This window comes from Symphalangus syndactylus, chromosome 3, assembly GCF_028878055.3.
Source record: "Symphalangus syndactylus isolate Jambi chromosome 3, NHGRI_mSymSyn1-v2.1_pri, whole genome shotgun sequence".
NCBI lineage: Eukaryota > Metazoa > Chordata > Mammalia > Primates > Hylobatidae > Symphalangus > Symphalangus syndactylus.
In genome coordinates this window covers 8,526,312-8,540,951 of record NC_072425.2, presented here as the reverse complement: position 1 = coordinate 8,540,951, position 14,640 = coordinate 8,526,312, and the positions used below count along the sequence as shown (strand labels likewise).

Genomic DNA, 14,640 nt, shown 5'->3' with positions numbered 1-14,640 from the left:
TGGCCACCCAGCAGTCACCGTGGCCCGGGTGCCGGCCTACCTCGGGGCTTGCTCTCGCGGCGGGCCCTCGGGCTCACGCTCTGCTGTTGCTCCCAGCTGGGGCCCCACGGCAGTGTCTCGCCATCCAGGAAGTAGGTGGAGGGACGGGGCTGGGGCTGCACGCTCACCCATTCCCCAGGTGCCCCTCTGCCCCCGTTGGGCCCCAAGGCTCCGGGGCAGGCTGGGGCAGCGGGCGTGGGGGTGGCGAGCGTGGGGGCGGCAGGTAGGGTGTGGGGGCGCGAGCACAGCAGGCCCACAGCTGGGTCCCTGACAGTGTCCGGCGCTTCAGCACCCTGCAGCTTGGCGGTGAGGCTATCGACCCACTGCTTGAGGACTTTGGCTGTGGTCTCTAGCGCCTGCAGCCGCGCCTGCTTATGCTGGAGGTGCAGGGAGCTGGAAGTGCCCAGGCGCTCAGCCTCCTTCGGGTCCAGGTCGATACACAGCCCCCGGGGCAGGTGGCGGGTGGTCAGGTCCTGGAGCTCCAGGGATCCCAGAGAGGGTGAGGCTGACAGCAGCACGGGGGCATCCCGGCCATCTTGGGGGCCCCCCATCCCTGGGGGCTCTAGGGTCTCAGCATGGTTCCAGGCTCTGTTCAAACACAGGCAGAAGCTGCAGGGAGAGAGACACGGACAGATCAGCTCAGGCTCGGTAGCCCCAGCAGGGCACGGAAAGCACGGGTGTTTTGCGGGACCGAGCGTCACAGCAGCGTCTGTGACCCACCCAGTGTCTGTCCGCAGGGACCACGGAAGCGGTGATGGTATCCACACAACAGACCACACAGCTGCCGCAAAGAACAGGGCCAGGCGTGAGCGAGGGGACAGAGGCACTGCCGGTGGAGTGTAAAACAGTGCTGCCGCGGCGAGAGGCAGTTCGGTCAAACATAGAACAACCATGGGTCTGGCAAGTCTGCCTCTGGCCATGCACCCAGAAGAGCTGAAGTCAGAGTCTCAAAGACGTCACCCATGTTCACAGCAGCCTTATTCACAACAGCCAAAAGGTGGAAACCACCCAGTGTCCACCGAGATGAATGGAGAAGCAAAATGAGGTCCACCGACACAGTGGAATAGTATTCAGCCCTGAAAAGGAAGGACATTCCGACGCAGGCTACAATATCACCCTTGGTAGAATAAGTCAGCCACAAAATGAAACTGGCCCAACGGTTCCCTGGAACTCACATTCCTGGTTTCTTTTGAATAAACATAGAAATGAGCCCGGCCGGTCTTAACACGTGAGAAAGTTTCATTTGTCTTACCTGAGTTCCTTTCTCAGGAAACCTACCATCAGGCCTCCCACATAGAACCAAGGAGCAGCAGATCACCACACCTGGACAATGAGACGCCAGACTCCTCGTTCATCACGCTTGCTTCCTTACCCTTCCCTAGTTCCCGTTTCCTGCACAGAGCTGCATTCCTTCCCTGATACGCAAGACCCCAACTTTAGTCAGTCAGGGAGTTGGATTTGAGACTAAGCCCCCATCTCCTCGGCTGCGGCACTCAATTAAAGCCTCTTCCCTGGCGATACTCATTGTCTCCGCAATTGGCCTCTGTGTGGCAAGCAGCAGGACTGAGACGAAACCCCTGGTGTTTCAGTAACGAAAAGGACAAACACGGTGCATTCCTGCTAACATGAGGGTCCTGGGACAGGCAAATCCATAGAGACAGGAAGTAGAATGGTGGCTGCCAAGGGCTGGGGAGGAGATGGAGAGTTAGTGTTTTATGGGGACAGAGTGTCGGTTTGGGAAGATGAAGAGTTCCGGAGAAAAGAGAGACAGGGTCTCACTATGTTGTCCAGGCGGGTCTCAACCTCCTGGCCTCAAGCAATCCTCCCACCTCAGCCTCCCAAAGTGCTGGGATTACAGGTGGGAGCCACCGTGCCCGGCTACAATTTTTTAGGTGGGGGAAAAAAAAAAGACAAGGACATGATGAAGTGAGATGAGGCCCTGCAGCTGCCCGAGACGACAAGTCCCAGCTACTTGGGAGGCTGCCCAGCAAACGGAGCCCAACTGTGGCCAGTGGGGGAGGGGCTGCCCTTGGGGAGGGGGTGACACAGCGGGGCTAGCATGGGACGCTCACCCAGTGGCATACTCAGGACTTGTGTCCTTGTCTTGCTGGACATTGAGAGATGCAGCCCCTGGGCTGCCCTGTGACCCAGATTCCTGGGAAGGAATCCCAAAACGAGCGCCTTCAAGACAAAATGGAGCCAAAAGGAGCCAGAGGGAGGGGTCGGGTCCTGCAGAGAGGGGTGGGAGCTGAGCTCCCAGGGGCCATCCTGAAGCCCCCAACACCAGCTGCCAAAGATACGCCAGGGGCAGCCCTGAGGGAGTCGAGGGTGGGACGCTCCTGGTGGGTGGGAGCCCCCTCCCTGGCCTCTGAGCCAGCTCCCCCTGCCCGCTGGAACCCAGGGCATGCAGGAGGCCTGGCCATGAGCTCCTCACAGGTGCCTAGCGTGAGGCCAGGCCAGAGTGTTTGCTACTGGCCTGAAGCTGGGGCCTTCCACAGCCCTTCCTGGGCGAGACCCAGCTTCGACTCCCCCAAGCAAAGTGGAGGGAGGTCTTCAGACCCCACGCGTGTGATTCACAATGCCCCTGGGGGAGGGGCCTCCAGAAATTAAAATACACGGTAGTCAAAGCAAAACAGAAACACAGAAAAGAACCGAAAAGTAAGCGCTGTGAGGAAGTGGGGAGATGGGGACCCTCGCGCTGGCCGGGGGATGGGAACCAGGGCGGCTGCTGTGCAGAACAGGGTGCAAGTCCCCGAGAAAGCTGCACACAGAGGTGCACGTGCCCATGCAATTCACTCCCAGGCAGCACCCAAGAGAAACAGCTCAAGGGCCAAAGCAGGTGCGAGCACCCGTTCACGGCAGCGGCAGGTGGAGCCCAGGCATCCGTCGGCCACGAGGTTGTAAAGAAAAGGTCACCTGCCCACAGCTGGGCATTATTCAGCCAGAGACTCAATGAAGTTCTGACTCAAGCTGCAACATGGATGAGCCTAGAAAACGTTATCCTCGGTGAGAGAAGCCAGACCCATACGTGGTGATCCCATTTAGATAAAATGTCAAGAATAGGCAAATCCAGGCGGGGCGCGGTGGCTCACTCCTGTAATCCCAGCACTTTGGGAGGCCGAAGCAGGTGGATCACCTGAGGTTGGGAGTTTGAGACTAGCCTGGCCAATGTGGTGAAACCCCGTCACTACTAAAAATACAAAAAATTAGCTGGGTGTGGTGGCAGGTGCCTGTAATCCCAGCTACTCAGGAGGCTGAGGCAGGAGAATCACTTGAACCTGGGAGGTGGAGGTTGCAGTGAGCCAAGATTGTGCCATTGCACTCCAGCCTGGGCGACAGAGCAAAACTCCATCTCAAAAAAAAAAAAAAAAAAAAAAGAATAGGCAAATCCGTTGAGGCAGAAAGGAGACCCCCATGGCCCCCCCACAAGGGCTGCAGAAGGGGCTGCCTCCTGAGGGTGGGGACTCATGGGGAGATGGAATGTTCTGGAACTCAGTGGAAGTGGTGGTTGCACAGCACACGGTGAAGGTGCTCAATGCCACGGAACGTGCACTTTAACGTGGTGGATTTAAGTTTGATGCGACTCTTGCCTCTGTGAGAACAAGCACAGTGGTGACTGCCTCCTCCAAGCAGCCAGGGGGCACTGTGGGCGAGCAGGGCAGAGCCTGCCCCACCTGAGGAGCCTCTGAGTCATGAGGCAATGTCACGAGGGCCCCAGAACGCACCCAGAACTGTTCTTGCCCCCCTGCCAGGCCCCGCCCGGCACGTGCAGCACCCGCACTTTCACACCCACCTGCCTGGGGCTTCCCGGCCCCCCAACACCATGCCAGAGGTCACTTTGCTCCACTCCAGCACTGGGGACTCCAGGCTCCCAGAGGCTTCCAGGCCCTAAAGTAGAGGGCAATGCCATCAGAGCCCCCCGCTCGGGAAGTCCACACGCCCCATTCTCTCAGCCTCAGAGCTAGGCCCTGACCTCCCTTGGGGGTCTCAGGCTGCTTCCCCAGAGCCTTGCAGGAATCGGGGTCCCACTTCAGGGGCTGTGAGAGGCAAGGGGGTCCCTCCAGAGCCCCATTGCACCCAGGGGCAAAGGCGCCCAGTTCTGACCCTGCATCTCACCAGGGCCTCCCCCAGGGAGGCATCCACAGAAGCGCTGGCTTTCCACAGGCAGTGGCAGCGACGCCACGAAGTCTCCAGCCCCCTGCTGCAACCCTCACCTAGCCACTCCCTGGAGGACACCAGGGGGCTGGAGGCAGCACCTGAGCGCCCAAGCCTCGGGCCCATGGCTGAGCTGAGTCCCCCCAACCCACCCCCGGCACGTACCCCGGACTGTGCAGAACTGGGGACAAAGGTCACGATGCCAGGGGTGGTCCGGGAGACCACAGGGACCGCCCTGCTGAGGACGACCTCCCTCTGCTGCCGGTAGACCTCCTGCAGCCTCCGGCTCCTCAGCTCCCGTGTACGCAGGGCCGAGGCCTTCTCCTCCAGGGCCTGCCGCCGCCGGGCCCGCGCCTTCTGGCGTATGAACTCCCGCAAGGACTCGGAGCTGTGCGAGGGTCCCAGGAGCCCCCGGGGCCTGGGGCAGGGCCGCAGCGCGTCCTTCTCCTTCCCAAGTGGGTTCTGAGGGAAGCTCCCGGTGGGCCTTGGCAGGACATGCTTGGCAGCCGAGGCAGGGGGGCCGATGCCTCTGCCCTTGCCTTGGGGGCCGGCCCTCTGCACGCCAGAGCTGCTCCAGGGCCGCTGGGCTGGAGGACTGGGCCTTTCCAGAGGGTTCCACAGTCTGGGGCCAGGGGCCTCCCAGTCTTCACAGGCAGTCCAAGCCCTCCGTGGACAGGGCTGTGTGGCTGCGGCACTCCAGGGCTGCTGGGGGAAGGGGCTCTGCTTTTCAGGGGGGCTGTCAGGCCTCTGGGAGGAGGGGCCCTGTCTTTGGGCCCCCGAGGCCCTCTGCGGACTGCAGGCCTGCCCAGCCAACGCACTCCAGGGCCGCTGGGAGAAGTGGCCCAACCTCTCATGGGGACTCTCTGGCCTCTGGAAGGAGCGGTCCTGTCCTTGGGCCCCCCAGGCCCTCTGTGGACAGGACTCCCGTCCAGTGGAGGAGCTCCAGGGCTCCCAGGCGTGGAAACTCCTGGCCCTCTCTGAAGAGGAATGCTTCCTCTCTGTCATGGCGCAGGAACCCTTAGAGAAGGAGCTCTGGGCACTGGGGTCCCTGCAGCGGCCCCTCCCTGCCACGTCCTGCAGCCTCCGCTTTGACGGCCCGAGCTCTTGCCCTCCCTTGCGGGCCTGGGCCAGCTCCAGCCCAGCCTGGATTTGCTGGCGCAGGTCTTGTAGGATGGCCATGGCCGTCTGGATGGTCGCCGGCTGGTCGAAGGAAGCCAGGCTGGGTGTGTTCCCAGACACCTGCTGGTCACTGTGGGCGGAGGTGGCACCGGGCAACTGGGCACAGACTGGTGAGCACTCGGCAGCTATGACTTTCTCGCTGTCTCCTGCAAAGACAGGAGCGTCAGGGGTGAGGAGGTGAGCGGAGGGGAGAGCAAAGCCAGCTCCTCCATCCGGGCTGGTGGCAAAGAGCGTGGGGGCGGCAAGGAGGCCCTCGGGCCCCTGCTGGGCAGAAGCCCTCTGAGGATGGGCACCACGCCTGTGTGATGAGCCGCCGCTCTGCGCACGGTAGCCAAGCACAGGTGGAGGGTGCCTGTGTCTGGGGAGCCCCTGCCGGCTCCCATCCTGCCTTCCTGCCAGGAGACAGCCTCAGCAGCATGCCTGCCCCGGGAACTGGCGATGGAGCCTCCCAGGGACAGAAACCCTTTCCTTACGCTTTGAAAACACTTATTGCCCGAAGTCCCCAGTTGAATGGGTGGCAGGTTTGGAGGGTGTTTGCAGGCTGCTGTGAGAGGTGCCAATACCTCCTCCTTCCAGGCGGCCTGGAACCTGGGTGTCTCCTCCTCTGCGCCCACCCCCAGATGCCACAGCAGAGCAGGACAGATTCCATGGCAGAGGCACAGGTACCTGAGTCCATGGTGAGAGCCGGGTCTCTTGAGGGATCCTTGCTATGGTGCCTGCGGAGGACAGGAGGGGGCCCAAGCAGCGACCTCACCAGAGCTTGTCCCTTTCTCCAGGCGTAAACACCAACCAGCTCCAAATCTTAAAAAGAGAAAACATGCACACAGCCGGGCGCCCCGTGGCCCTCTGGGCACTGGCCCGGACGGGGAGGTTGGTGGCTCTGCACAGCCCCAGGAGGCCACTTCAACACTCCCAGAGGGCACAGGGGGGATATCCCTCATGTCCAGGCCCCTGTTGGGCAGAGCAGGACCCTCAGCCTGCACGGGGCAAGGCCGAGTCTCAGGGTGGCCATGGGCAAGTGGCTTCCCTGACTCTCAGAGTCCTCTTCAGGAAAGCGTGGACAACAGGACCTGCCCCACAGTTCTGCGGGTGAAGCTCTCAGCACAGGCAGGGCACACAGCCCATGCAAAAGAAACGCCGAGCAGCAGCAGCAGCTGGAGTGACAACCGCGAGCCAGCAGCCCCACCCTCCACTCCGCACTGCACATCGGGCTCCGCGAAGCATGGGAGGTCCTGTCACCACTGGCCACATGCGCCCAGCCACAGGAGATTAACCTGCTTTTAGGCCAGCAGAGCCAGCAGTCACACGAGTGAGCAGTGGTGAAGGCTCCCAGGCTGGCAGGACAGGGAGTCCCGGGCATCGCAGCAGCAAACGGCCCCACGTCCCGAGTACAAACTAGCCTTTGCACACAAACGGCATCACGCAGTGAGCAGCGCTCATCCAGGTGGCACTTCACAGCCCAGCTCACGGCCACCGATGCCAACACCGGCCCCGCCAGCCCCATGGGCCCAGCCACGAGGGCCCTGGCAAAGGCCGGAAGCAGGGCCAGCCCTGGGCTCACATGCTCACACACTGTCACACACATGCCCACACACACGCTCACAACTCCCTCACGTGCTCACAGGCTCACACACGCACTCCAATGCTGGCAGGCACTCACATGCTCACACTCATGCTCACACACTGTCACACGCATGCCTTCGCACATGCTGTCACACACATTCACGTGCTCTCATGCTCACTCATGCATTCACACATGCACACACACTTGCACACTGACACGTGCTCACACACGGTCTCATCCTCTCACACACTTTCACACAGACACACATGCTCTCACTCACACCACACACTCATGTTCTCACACACATTCACACAGTCTCATATGCTGACTCACACACTCACACACAACCACACACTCATACACTCATATACACACGTGCTCTCACACACTCACTCTCACATGCTTATACGCCCTCACATGCTCTCACACTCACACGCTCGTATACACCCTCACGTGCTCTCACACACACTCACACGCTCATATACACACGCCCTCACGTGCTCTCACACACACATTCACTCACACACACTGCTTATTCCACCTGGCTCTGCAGGGCCAACACCATACATGCCATGGGTCCCTGGCCCCTACGTCCCTTCCTTAGGCCCAGCCCAGGGCAGTTCCACTCCGTGGCCTGGGGTCAAGACCACTGTGGAGACTCAGCCAGGGCTCGCCCTGGCCCCCATGAAGGGGGACTTTCTGCCTAATGAGAGTGCCTTGGGCAGGGACCATCCAGGGACCCGAGCACCCAGGGTCAGGCTCCTGGACTGAGTCAGGGACTTCCCTAGCACCACCAGACACGGCACCCTCCTCACACTGCCCCGACCCCTGGCCATCAGTCACAGGCCTGAAGCTACCTCTCCAGGAAGGTGAATGGGCTACACGGTCACACCCACCAGGCCATGCCCTCCCAAAGCCACGTCCCCAAGGACAGGCTTCCCACGGCCACGGCCTCTCCAGGACAGGACCCCAGGCCATGCCCCCACACCCACTTTAGGGCAGGACCCCTTAAGGCCATACACTGTCTAGGACAGGACCCCAAGGTAGAGGAAGGTTTAGGGTGTGGTCTCAGGAGTCTCAGACCTGGGTTAAGTCTGGCTCTGCCACTCACCAGCCATGGGCCTCAGGCAAGTGATTCACTTATCCATGCCTCAGTTTCCCCATCTGTAAAATGGGGTGCATATCTCACAGCACCTCCCATAGGGCCACAAGAATGAAAGGGCAGTCACGATCATTGCAGGAGTTAGGCCTGGAAGGGGGTCAGGATTCCACTGGCTCAGGGTGGTGTCAAAGGCCGGCGTTGAGGCCAGCGTGACCCAGCTGGCCACAGCTGGGTTTCGGGGGGGACCCAGCATGGAGGGGAGCCCCGGTGAGGTTTCTCCATCCTAGTCCCTACAGCTGCTCTCCCTCACTGGGGTGCTGGGCCAGGGACCCGCCTGGGGAGGGGCTGCCCGCCTGCCCGCCCAGCCCATCCATTGCTGGCTGCTCACTTCCCCATTAGCCCGCCAGAGGGTCCCGCTCGATAAATGCCTCCTGATGGGCACATTTTTTCTTCCGCGGAGCAGTTTAATGGCAATTAATTATTTTACAAGAGGATTTTTAATCTGTGGAAATGCATGAAGTCCCCAAGTGCCCTGTCAAAGTTCTGGGGCCGACCTCATCTATGATAAAAAATGCAAAGTGAGGCGATATAATCTGAAATTAAATATCGGGCTTCATTTTCCTTTGGCCCGGATGGATGAATATTTTATAACTATCGTGATTTAATTTTTTGTTAACTACAGCAAATTTCCAATTCATCCAATTCCCAAGTCCTGTGGCTCTGACCTCTGAACCAAAACTCATCTCTCCTTAGCCCAGCTGTGACTTCGTCACTGACAGAAACTAATGGTCAACACTGTCAGAGTGACACGGTGCTTACGATGATGAATGCGGCCGGTGGCATGCCCTCTGACCCAGTGTCAGGCAGAAAGGAGGTCATTTTTCAACTGAGCCATTAAAATAACAAACCAAAGACCTGGGGGAGGGAGGGGGTGATCATGCAGACAATTGTTATATTGTACACATGTTTCCACGGCCTTCCGGAACCTTCTTGGTGCCCGGGTCCCTCGATCGCCTTCCCCTCCTGCTTGGCCTCTGGCCCTGCTGAATGCACACGGTGGCCCTGCGGCCCGCTGAGCTCCCACCTCACCCGCACGTCCTCCCTGGGTGTGGACACAGAGGCATTTACTGTCGGCTGGAAGCTGCTGCTCTGCCTAAGAGCAGAGGGGCCGGTGACTGATGACACGGGACAGACACTCAGGCACCTGGGCACGGACAGAGCGCACGCCATGCAGTGCCCCTCCCCGCAGCCCCAGGGCTGTGATTGCACGCAGTGTGGAGAAACGGAGGCATGGAGCATCACGGGAGTGGCCGGCGAGCTGGCACTGCTCACCCTTAGAGTGAGGGTCCCACAGAGCCAATCTCAGCCTAGTAGGTGGCGTTCACTCCACCTGGGGGCGCTTGCTGGTGTCTCCAAAACCCCGTGGTTCGGTGGCCCCAGAATCCACGCCTGGAGGGTGGCCTTGACAAGCTGCCCAGGCGTGGCCCCAGGTGCACACAGCTGGGCTCCCAGGTTAGGAGCACCGGCCTCGGGCTGGATGGGTGGGAGGCTCTCCCTCTGTGTGGCCCCAGGCAGGCTGTGGAAACTCTGTGAACCTCGGCTCCTCATCTACAAAATGGGAGCAAGACTGCCAACCCTCTGCGGGGAACCAGGAGACTGCAGTGAGCCCACAGAGTGCGGGCACTGGCCACTCCCCTGACCTCGAAGACGCCCCAGAAGGAAGGCCCGGAGGGACTCTGCCTGCCACCCACTCGCTCAAGGGCAGGGGCCACTGTCGGATTCGCCCTGCAAGCTCTGAAACGCATGCCCAGGCTGGGCCACTGGGTCTCTGCAGGGCACTGACACCTCTGCCTGGTCCTCGGCGGGGAGATGCCTGGATCAGACCCCTGGGATCCACCCACAGGATTACCTGACTGGACTGTCCGGGAAACACTCGTGAAATTAACGTAACGCAAGCCCATGGCTGACTCACACACCCCATGTGCCTGCGCGAAGTCCCCAAGCTACTGGAGGGAGTGAGGTCTGCGGAAGACTCTTCCCACCCCCAAGTGTGCAGGTGGAAGGAGATACCCTGGGCTTGCTCATTAAATGTGACCGTGTGACAAAGAAAGCAAGCACAGCTCCCTCAGCCAAGCGTGCCCTGAGCTGCCCACCACACATGCACCCATGCCAGTATCTGTTACTGCTCTGAAGAGCTGTGAGCTGCAGGTGACATGAGCTGCAGGTGGCGTGAGCTGTGGGTGGCGTAGGCTGTGGGTGCCGTGAGTTGGGGGTGCCATGGGCTGCGGGTGCTGTGAGCTGCGGGTGCCCTGAGCTGCAGGTGCCATGGGGTGTGGGTGCCCTGAGCTACGGGTGCCAAGAGCTGCGGGTGGTGTGAGTTGTGGGTACCGTGAGCTGCCAGTGCATGCTACAGTATGGTTGAACAGCTCTGTTTTCTTAGACTAGCCTAGTCTCCGGGTGTTGAGAGGACAATAGTGCCTGGTGTTTTGTGGACTTTCACTTTGTCTCAAGGGACACGCCCCTGCCCGGACAGGAACCACCTGCTGCTCCAGTGGTGGCCAAGGTCACCAGTTGCCTGGGACACTAGCCCTGACACTCCAGCCGGGCCTGCCAAACCCAGGTGCCCTGCAGAACCCTGTGCACATGGCAGTCCGGCTGGCCAGTCCTAGCCCCAGCCCCAGCCCCAGAAATGAAAGCTATCTGCCTACCTAGTGTGCCAGGATCATATGCACCTAGTGTGCCAGGGCCCCCAAATAGCAAACCTTACCTTCGTCTTTGTCTTTGGCCACTCTTCTAGGGGAGGGCGACTTGGGGGTCTTCTCTCTTCTGCAAGAACTGCTCTTGACCCTTTTGGGTTTTTCCCTTCGAACTTCAGTGAGGAAGAGAAAGGAAGGAGAGAGGGTGAGCAGTAAAATGACACGCAGGCCCCCCACGTGGCAAGCACAGTTCCTAGAGCCATAAACATTGCCAGTCCTGCTCCCTGGTTGGCGAGAGCCAGGGTGGGCAGCTAACGCTGGGGACAGGGCACAGTCTGACTGTCACGTCCCCTGCAGAGCTCTGCCTGGGGACTGCCGCTGGGGACTCCTCCTTAGAGAGGCAGGCATACCTATTCAAATACCCTCCCGAGTGTCTGGCTGCCTCCCCTCTAGGCCCAGAGGTCCTGAGGACAGGAACCAGTTTCTCATCTCTGAATCCAGCACCCAGCTGGGGGCCCGGGCCATGGGCACTCAGGACTGTTTGCTGACTGAATGAATGACTGGACGGGCCAGGCCCCAAGTGAAGGCACAGAGTGGCAGCAGCCGGACTGAACATCTCTGGGACCAGGGCCAGGAGGAGCGAGGGCAAGACCTGGGGGGGCTTTGGCACCACGGGGTGGACCCCTCTGCTGATGGGGAGGAGATGGAGAGCCCGAGGGGGCGGGGTTTGTTCAAAGTCCCGCAGTGAGTGCAGCGGCCACCGAGAGGGCCCGGCTTCGGAGGCTGGCTGGTCATCTTTCCCTGCCTCCGACTTCCTTTAGTCTCTGCACAGCTGGGGTGGGGGCATATCTGGGAAGCCGCCATGCGAGAACCTGCCCTGTCCCCATGGGTGGGGACCCACAGAAGAGGACCCTGGCCCAAAGGCGTCTGGGCCTCCAAATGCCACTCGGTCCAGGCTGGGTCTGTCCCTTGGTTTTCCAGGCCCCAACTCTGCTGGCAGGAGGAGCCTCAAGAGCCAGGTCCTCTGCAAGGGACACAGACTGTGATCCCACTCTGTGTGGTCCCCAGAGTCACTAGAGCCATAAAGACAGGAAGTAGGAAGGTAGGTGCCAGGGGCTGGGGGAGGGGGATGGAGAGTAAGTGGGGACAGAGCTTCAGTTTGGGAAGATGGAAAGTTCTAGAGATGGAGGCTGGCAATGGCTGCACAGTGCTATGAATGCGCTTAGCGCCACTGAACTGGGCACTTAAAAAAAGGCCTCCTCCATGCCTGCTTCTGGAGAGTTCTCAAACTCGGAGCATGAAAACGAGGCTGCCAGGAGCCGGGGACTGATAGGATGGGGTGGCTGAGGTCCCTGAGTGACCCATTGCTGGACCCTGAACTTGACCTGGGGCAGGGGCAGAGGCAGGGAGAGTGGTCATCAAGCTGATGCCATTGGAGTCCCCCTGGAAGGCGGAGGAGGGAGGAACAAAGTGGCGCTGACCACGGAGCTCAGGCAGAACTGGATCTGGACGGACAGGATTTCCCCGGCAACTGTGCTCTCCGAGGGGCCAGCCCTGGACCCCACCCACATCTGCACTGGCTCACACACCACATGGGAGGGACACACCCAAATGCGTGCCTATGGCTGCTGCCCAACCAGACCTCATGGAGAAACCACCGACCTGGACCCACCCAGCCGGCACTGCCCCGATGGGATGGCAACAACTGTCCCCACGAAAATGCACGTGAGTCCCCGTGCTGAGCCCGAAACGCCTCTGCTCCCAAGCTCCCCATCCTTCTTTCTGGGCCTCAGGAATCTTGCCGGCGTCTGCCTGTCTCTGGACTCGAGAGAGCCTCCTGCATCCATTGTGCCCCGGCAGCAGAGTGAGCCTGCCCAAGCCCAGCTCACGGCCATTCCCCACCTAGACCTTAATGGCTCCCATTGCCCGGGATGAAGGCCACATCCTCCAGCCCCTAGCAGCAGCTCCTGCTCCCTCCATCCTACTCCTCCCATTTGTCGAGCAAATGAGTGAGCAAAAACCTGATGGGGCCCTTGGCCCCGGCCCCTTCCTCACGAGCCTGGGGGCCCACCAACGGTTCAGCGTCTCCCCATCTGTGGGCTGTGGGGGCAGTGCCTCCCACCTACAAGACGGAAAAGCGATCCCAGGAGCTGGCAGGGACCTGGAGGGCCCCAGACCCACTCCCTGTGGCTGACATGCAGCCACACAGAAAACTCCTCGCCTATTTTGTGCAGGAGATCTCTCAGCAAAAACAAACAACAAACAAACAAACAACAACAACAAAAAACGCCCCTGCTCAGCTCCCCTGCCCTGCAGGGCCTGCCTGGATCCTGCCCCACTGGAGAGGCAGAGGGTTAGAACACAGGCTCTAGAGAATGGCAGTCTGGCTCCAAATCCCCGCTTGGCCTCTTTCCAGTTGGGGTCTTCCCTGAGCCTCAGTGTCTTTGTCTGTGAGGGTGGCCCAGCATGTGCTGCCCACATCATGGCCTGAGCATCTAACCCGGAGCACCAGGGCAGCCGGCCACAGAGCCACTCACCAGGAACCTGGTGCTGGGAGACCCTGGAGAGCTCGCGCCCCTGGCCATGGGATGCCTTGGCTTCAACTCTGCGCTCAGCTGCACTCAAGATGCTGAAACCTGGAACAGGGTGAAAAGAAGAAGGCAGCGTGAGAAGAGAGATCCGCAAAGAATTTCCAAAAAAAGGTTCCATTTTGGCAGCAGCTCAAGAGCCTTTATTTATTTATTTACTTGAGACAGGGTCTCACTCTGTCACCCAAGCTGGAGTGCAATGGCGCAATCTCAGCTCACTACAACCTCTGCCTCCTGGGTTCAAGCGAGTCTCCTGCCTCAGCCTCCCGAGTAGCTGGGCCTACAGGTGCCGGCCACCATGCTTGGCTAATTTTTGTAATTCAAAAGACTTTTTTTTTTTTTTTTTTTGTGAGGCGGAGACTAGCTCTGTCGCCCAGGCTGGAGTGCAGTGGTGTGATCTCGGCTCACTGCAACCTCCACCTCCCAGGTTCAGGTGATTCTCCTACCTCAGTCTCCCGAGTAGCTGGGATTACAGACGCCTGCCACAACACCTGGCTAATTTTTTTGTATTTTTAGTAGAGATGGGGTTTCACCATGTTGGCCAGGCTGGTCTTGAACTCCTGACCTTAAGTGATCTGCCCACCTCTGCCTCCCAAAGTGCTGGGATTACAGGTGTGAGCCACTGTGCCCAGCCCCATGGCTAATTTTTGTATTTTTAGTAAGACGGGGTTTCACTATGTTGGCCAGGCTGGTCTCGAACTCCTGACCTCACGTGATCTGCCCACCTCAGCCTCCCAAAGTGCTGGGATTACAGGCGTGAGCCACCCTGCCCAGCCTCAAAAACCTTTGAACAGCACATATGACCAATGTTCCAGGCCTGAGGATGCATCCAATGGGGCTCATCAGGACCTGCACCAGCGCTTGGCACGATGCAGGCATCTCGCAGAGAAACGCCTCTGGCAGTGGCTCCACGGAGCCACCAGCAGTGAGCCAGGCCCTGCACGCCCTCGTGCTGTGCCCTGGGTGGGATTTGGACCACGTAGCACCAGGAAGGAGGTACCACATATGGGCTTCAAATCCTGTTCTTGCAAAGGGAAGTAATGACTTAGAGGGGTGCACCCCAAAGTGTTCGCTCAGGCAGTTTGGGGGAGGAAGGTACATGGGGAATTGGAATGATTTTTATTCCATTTTATTCATTCTTTGTGCTTATTATACCTCCCCCCCGCCACAAAAACATGCACCGCCTTAAAAAAACAAAGTCACAAAAGGACAAATTCTGTGTGATTCCACTGATATGAGGTCTCCAGAGTCGTCAGAGCTAGAGAGACAGGAAGTAGGACGAAGGGTCCCGGGGCTGGGAGGGGACGGGGGTAAGTG

The 14,640-nt window shown here is 59.7% G+C and overlaps 1 protein-coding gene across 1 annotated transcript in view; it reads right to left on the bottom strand.

The window, feature by feature from the left end:
- Nucleotides 1-14,640, bottom strand: part of CCDC187 (coiled-coil domain containing 187) — a 51,959-nt gene that overhangs the window by 34,660 nt on the left and 2,659 nt on the right. Inside the window, exons 3-8 of the mRNA XM_055269890.2 lie at nucleotides 13,273-13,371; nucleotides 10,807-10,908; nucleotides 6,040-6,174; nucleotides 4,360-5,519; nucleotides 3,833-3,927; nucleotides 41-648 (exon numbers count right to left, since the gene is read on the bottom strand). Coding sequence (XP_055125865.1) covers nucleotides 41-648; nucleotides 3,833-3,927; nucleotides 4,360-5,519; nucleotides 6,040-6,174; nucleotides 10,807-10,908; nucleotides 13,273-13,371 — 2,199 coding nt within the window. The remainder of the gene's footprint in view (nucleotides 1-40; nucleotides 649-3,832; nucleotides 3,928-4,359; nucleotides 5,520-6,039; nucleotides 6,175-10,806; nucleotides 10,909-13,272; nucleotides 13,372-14,640) is intronic.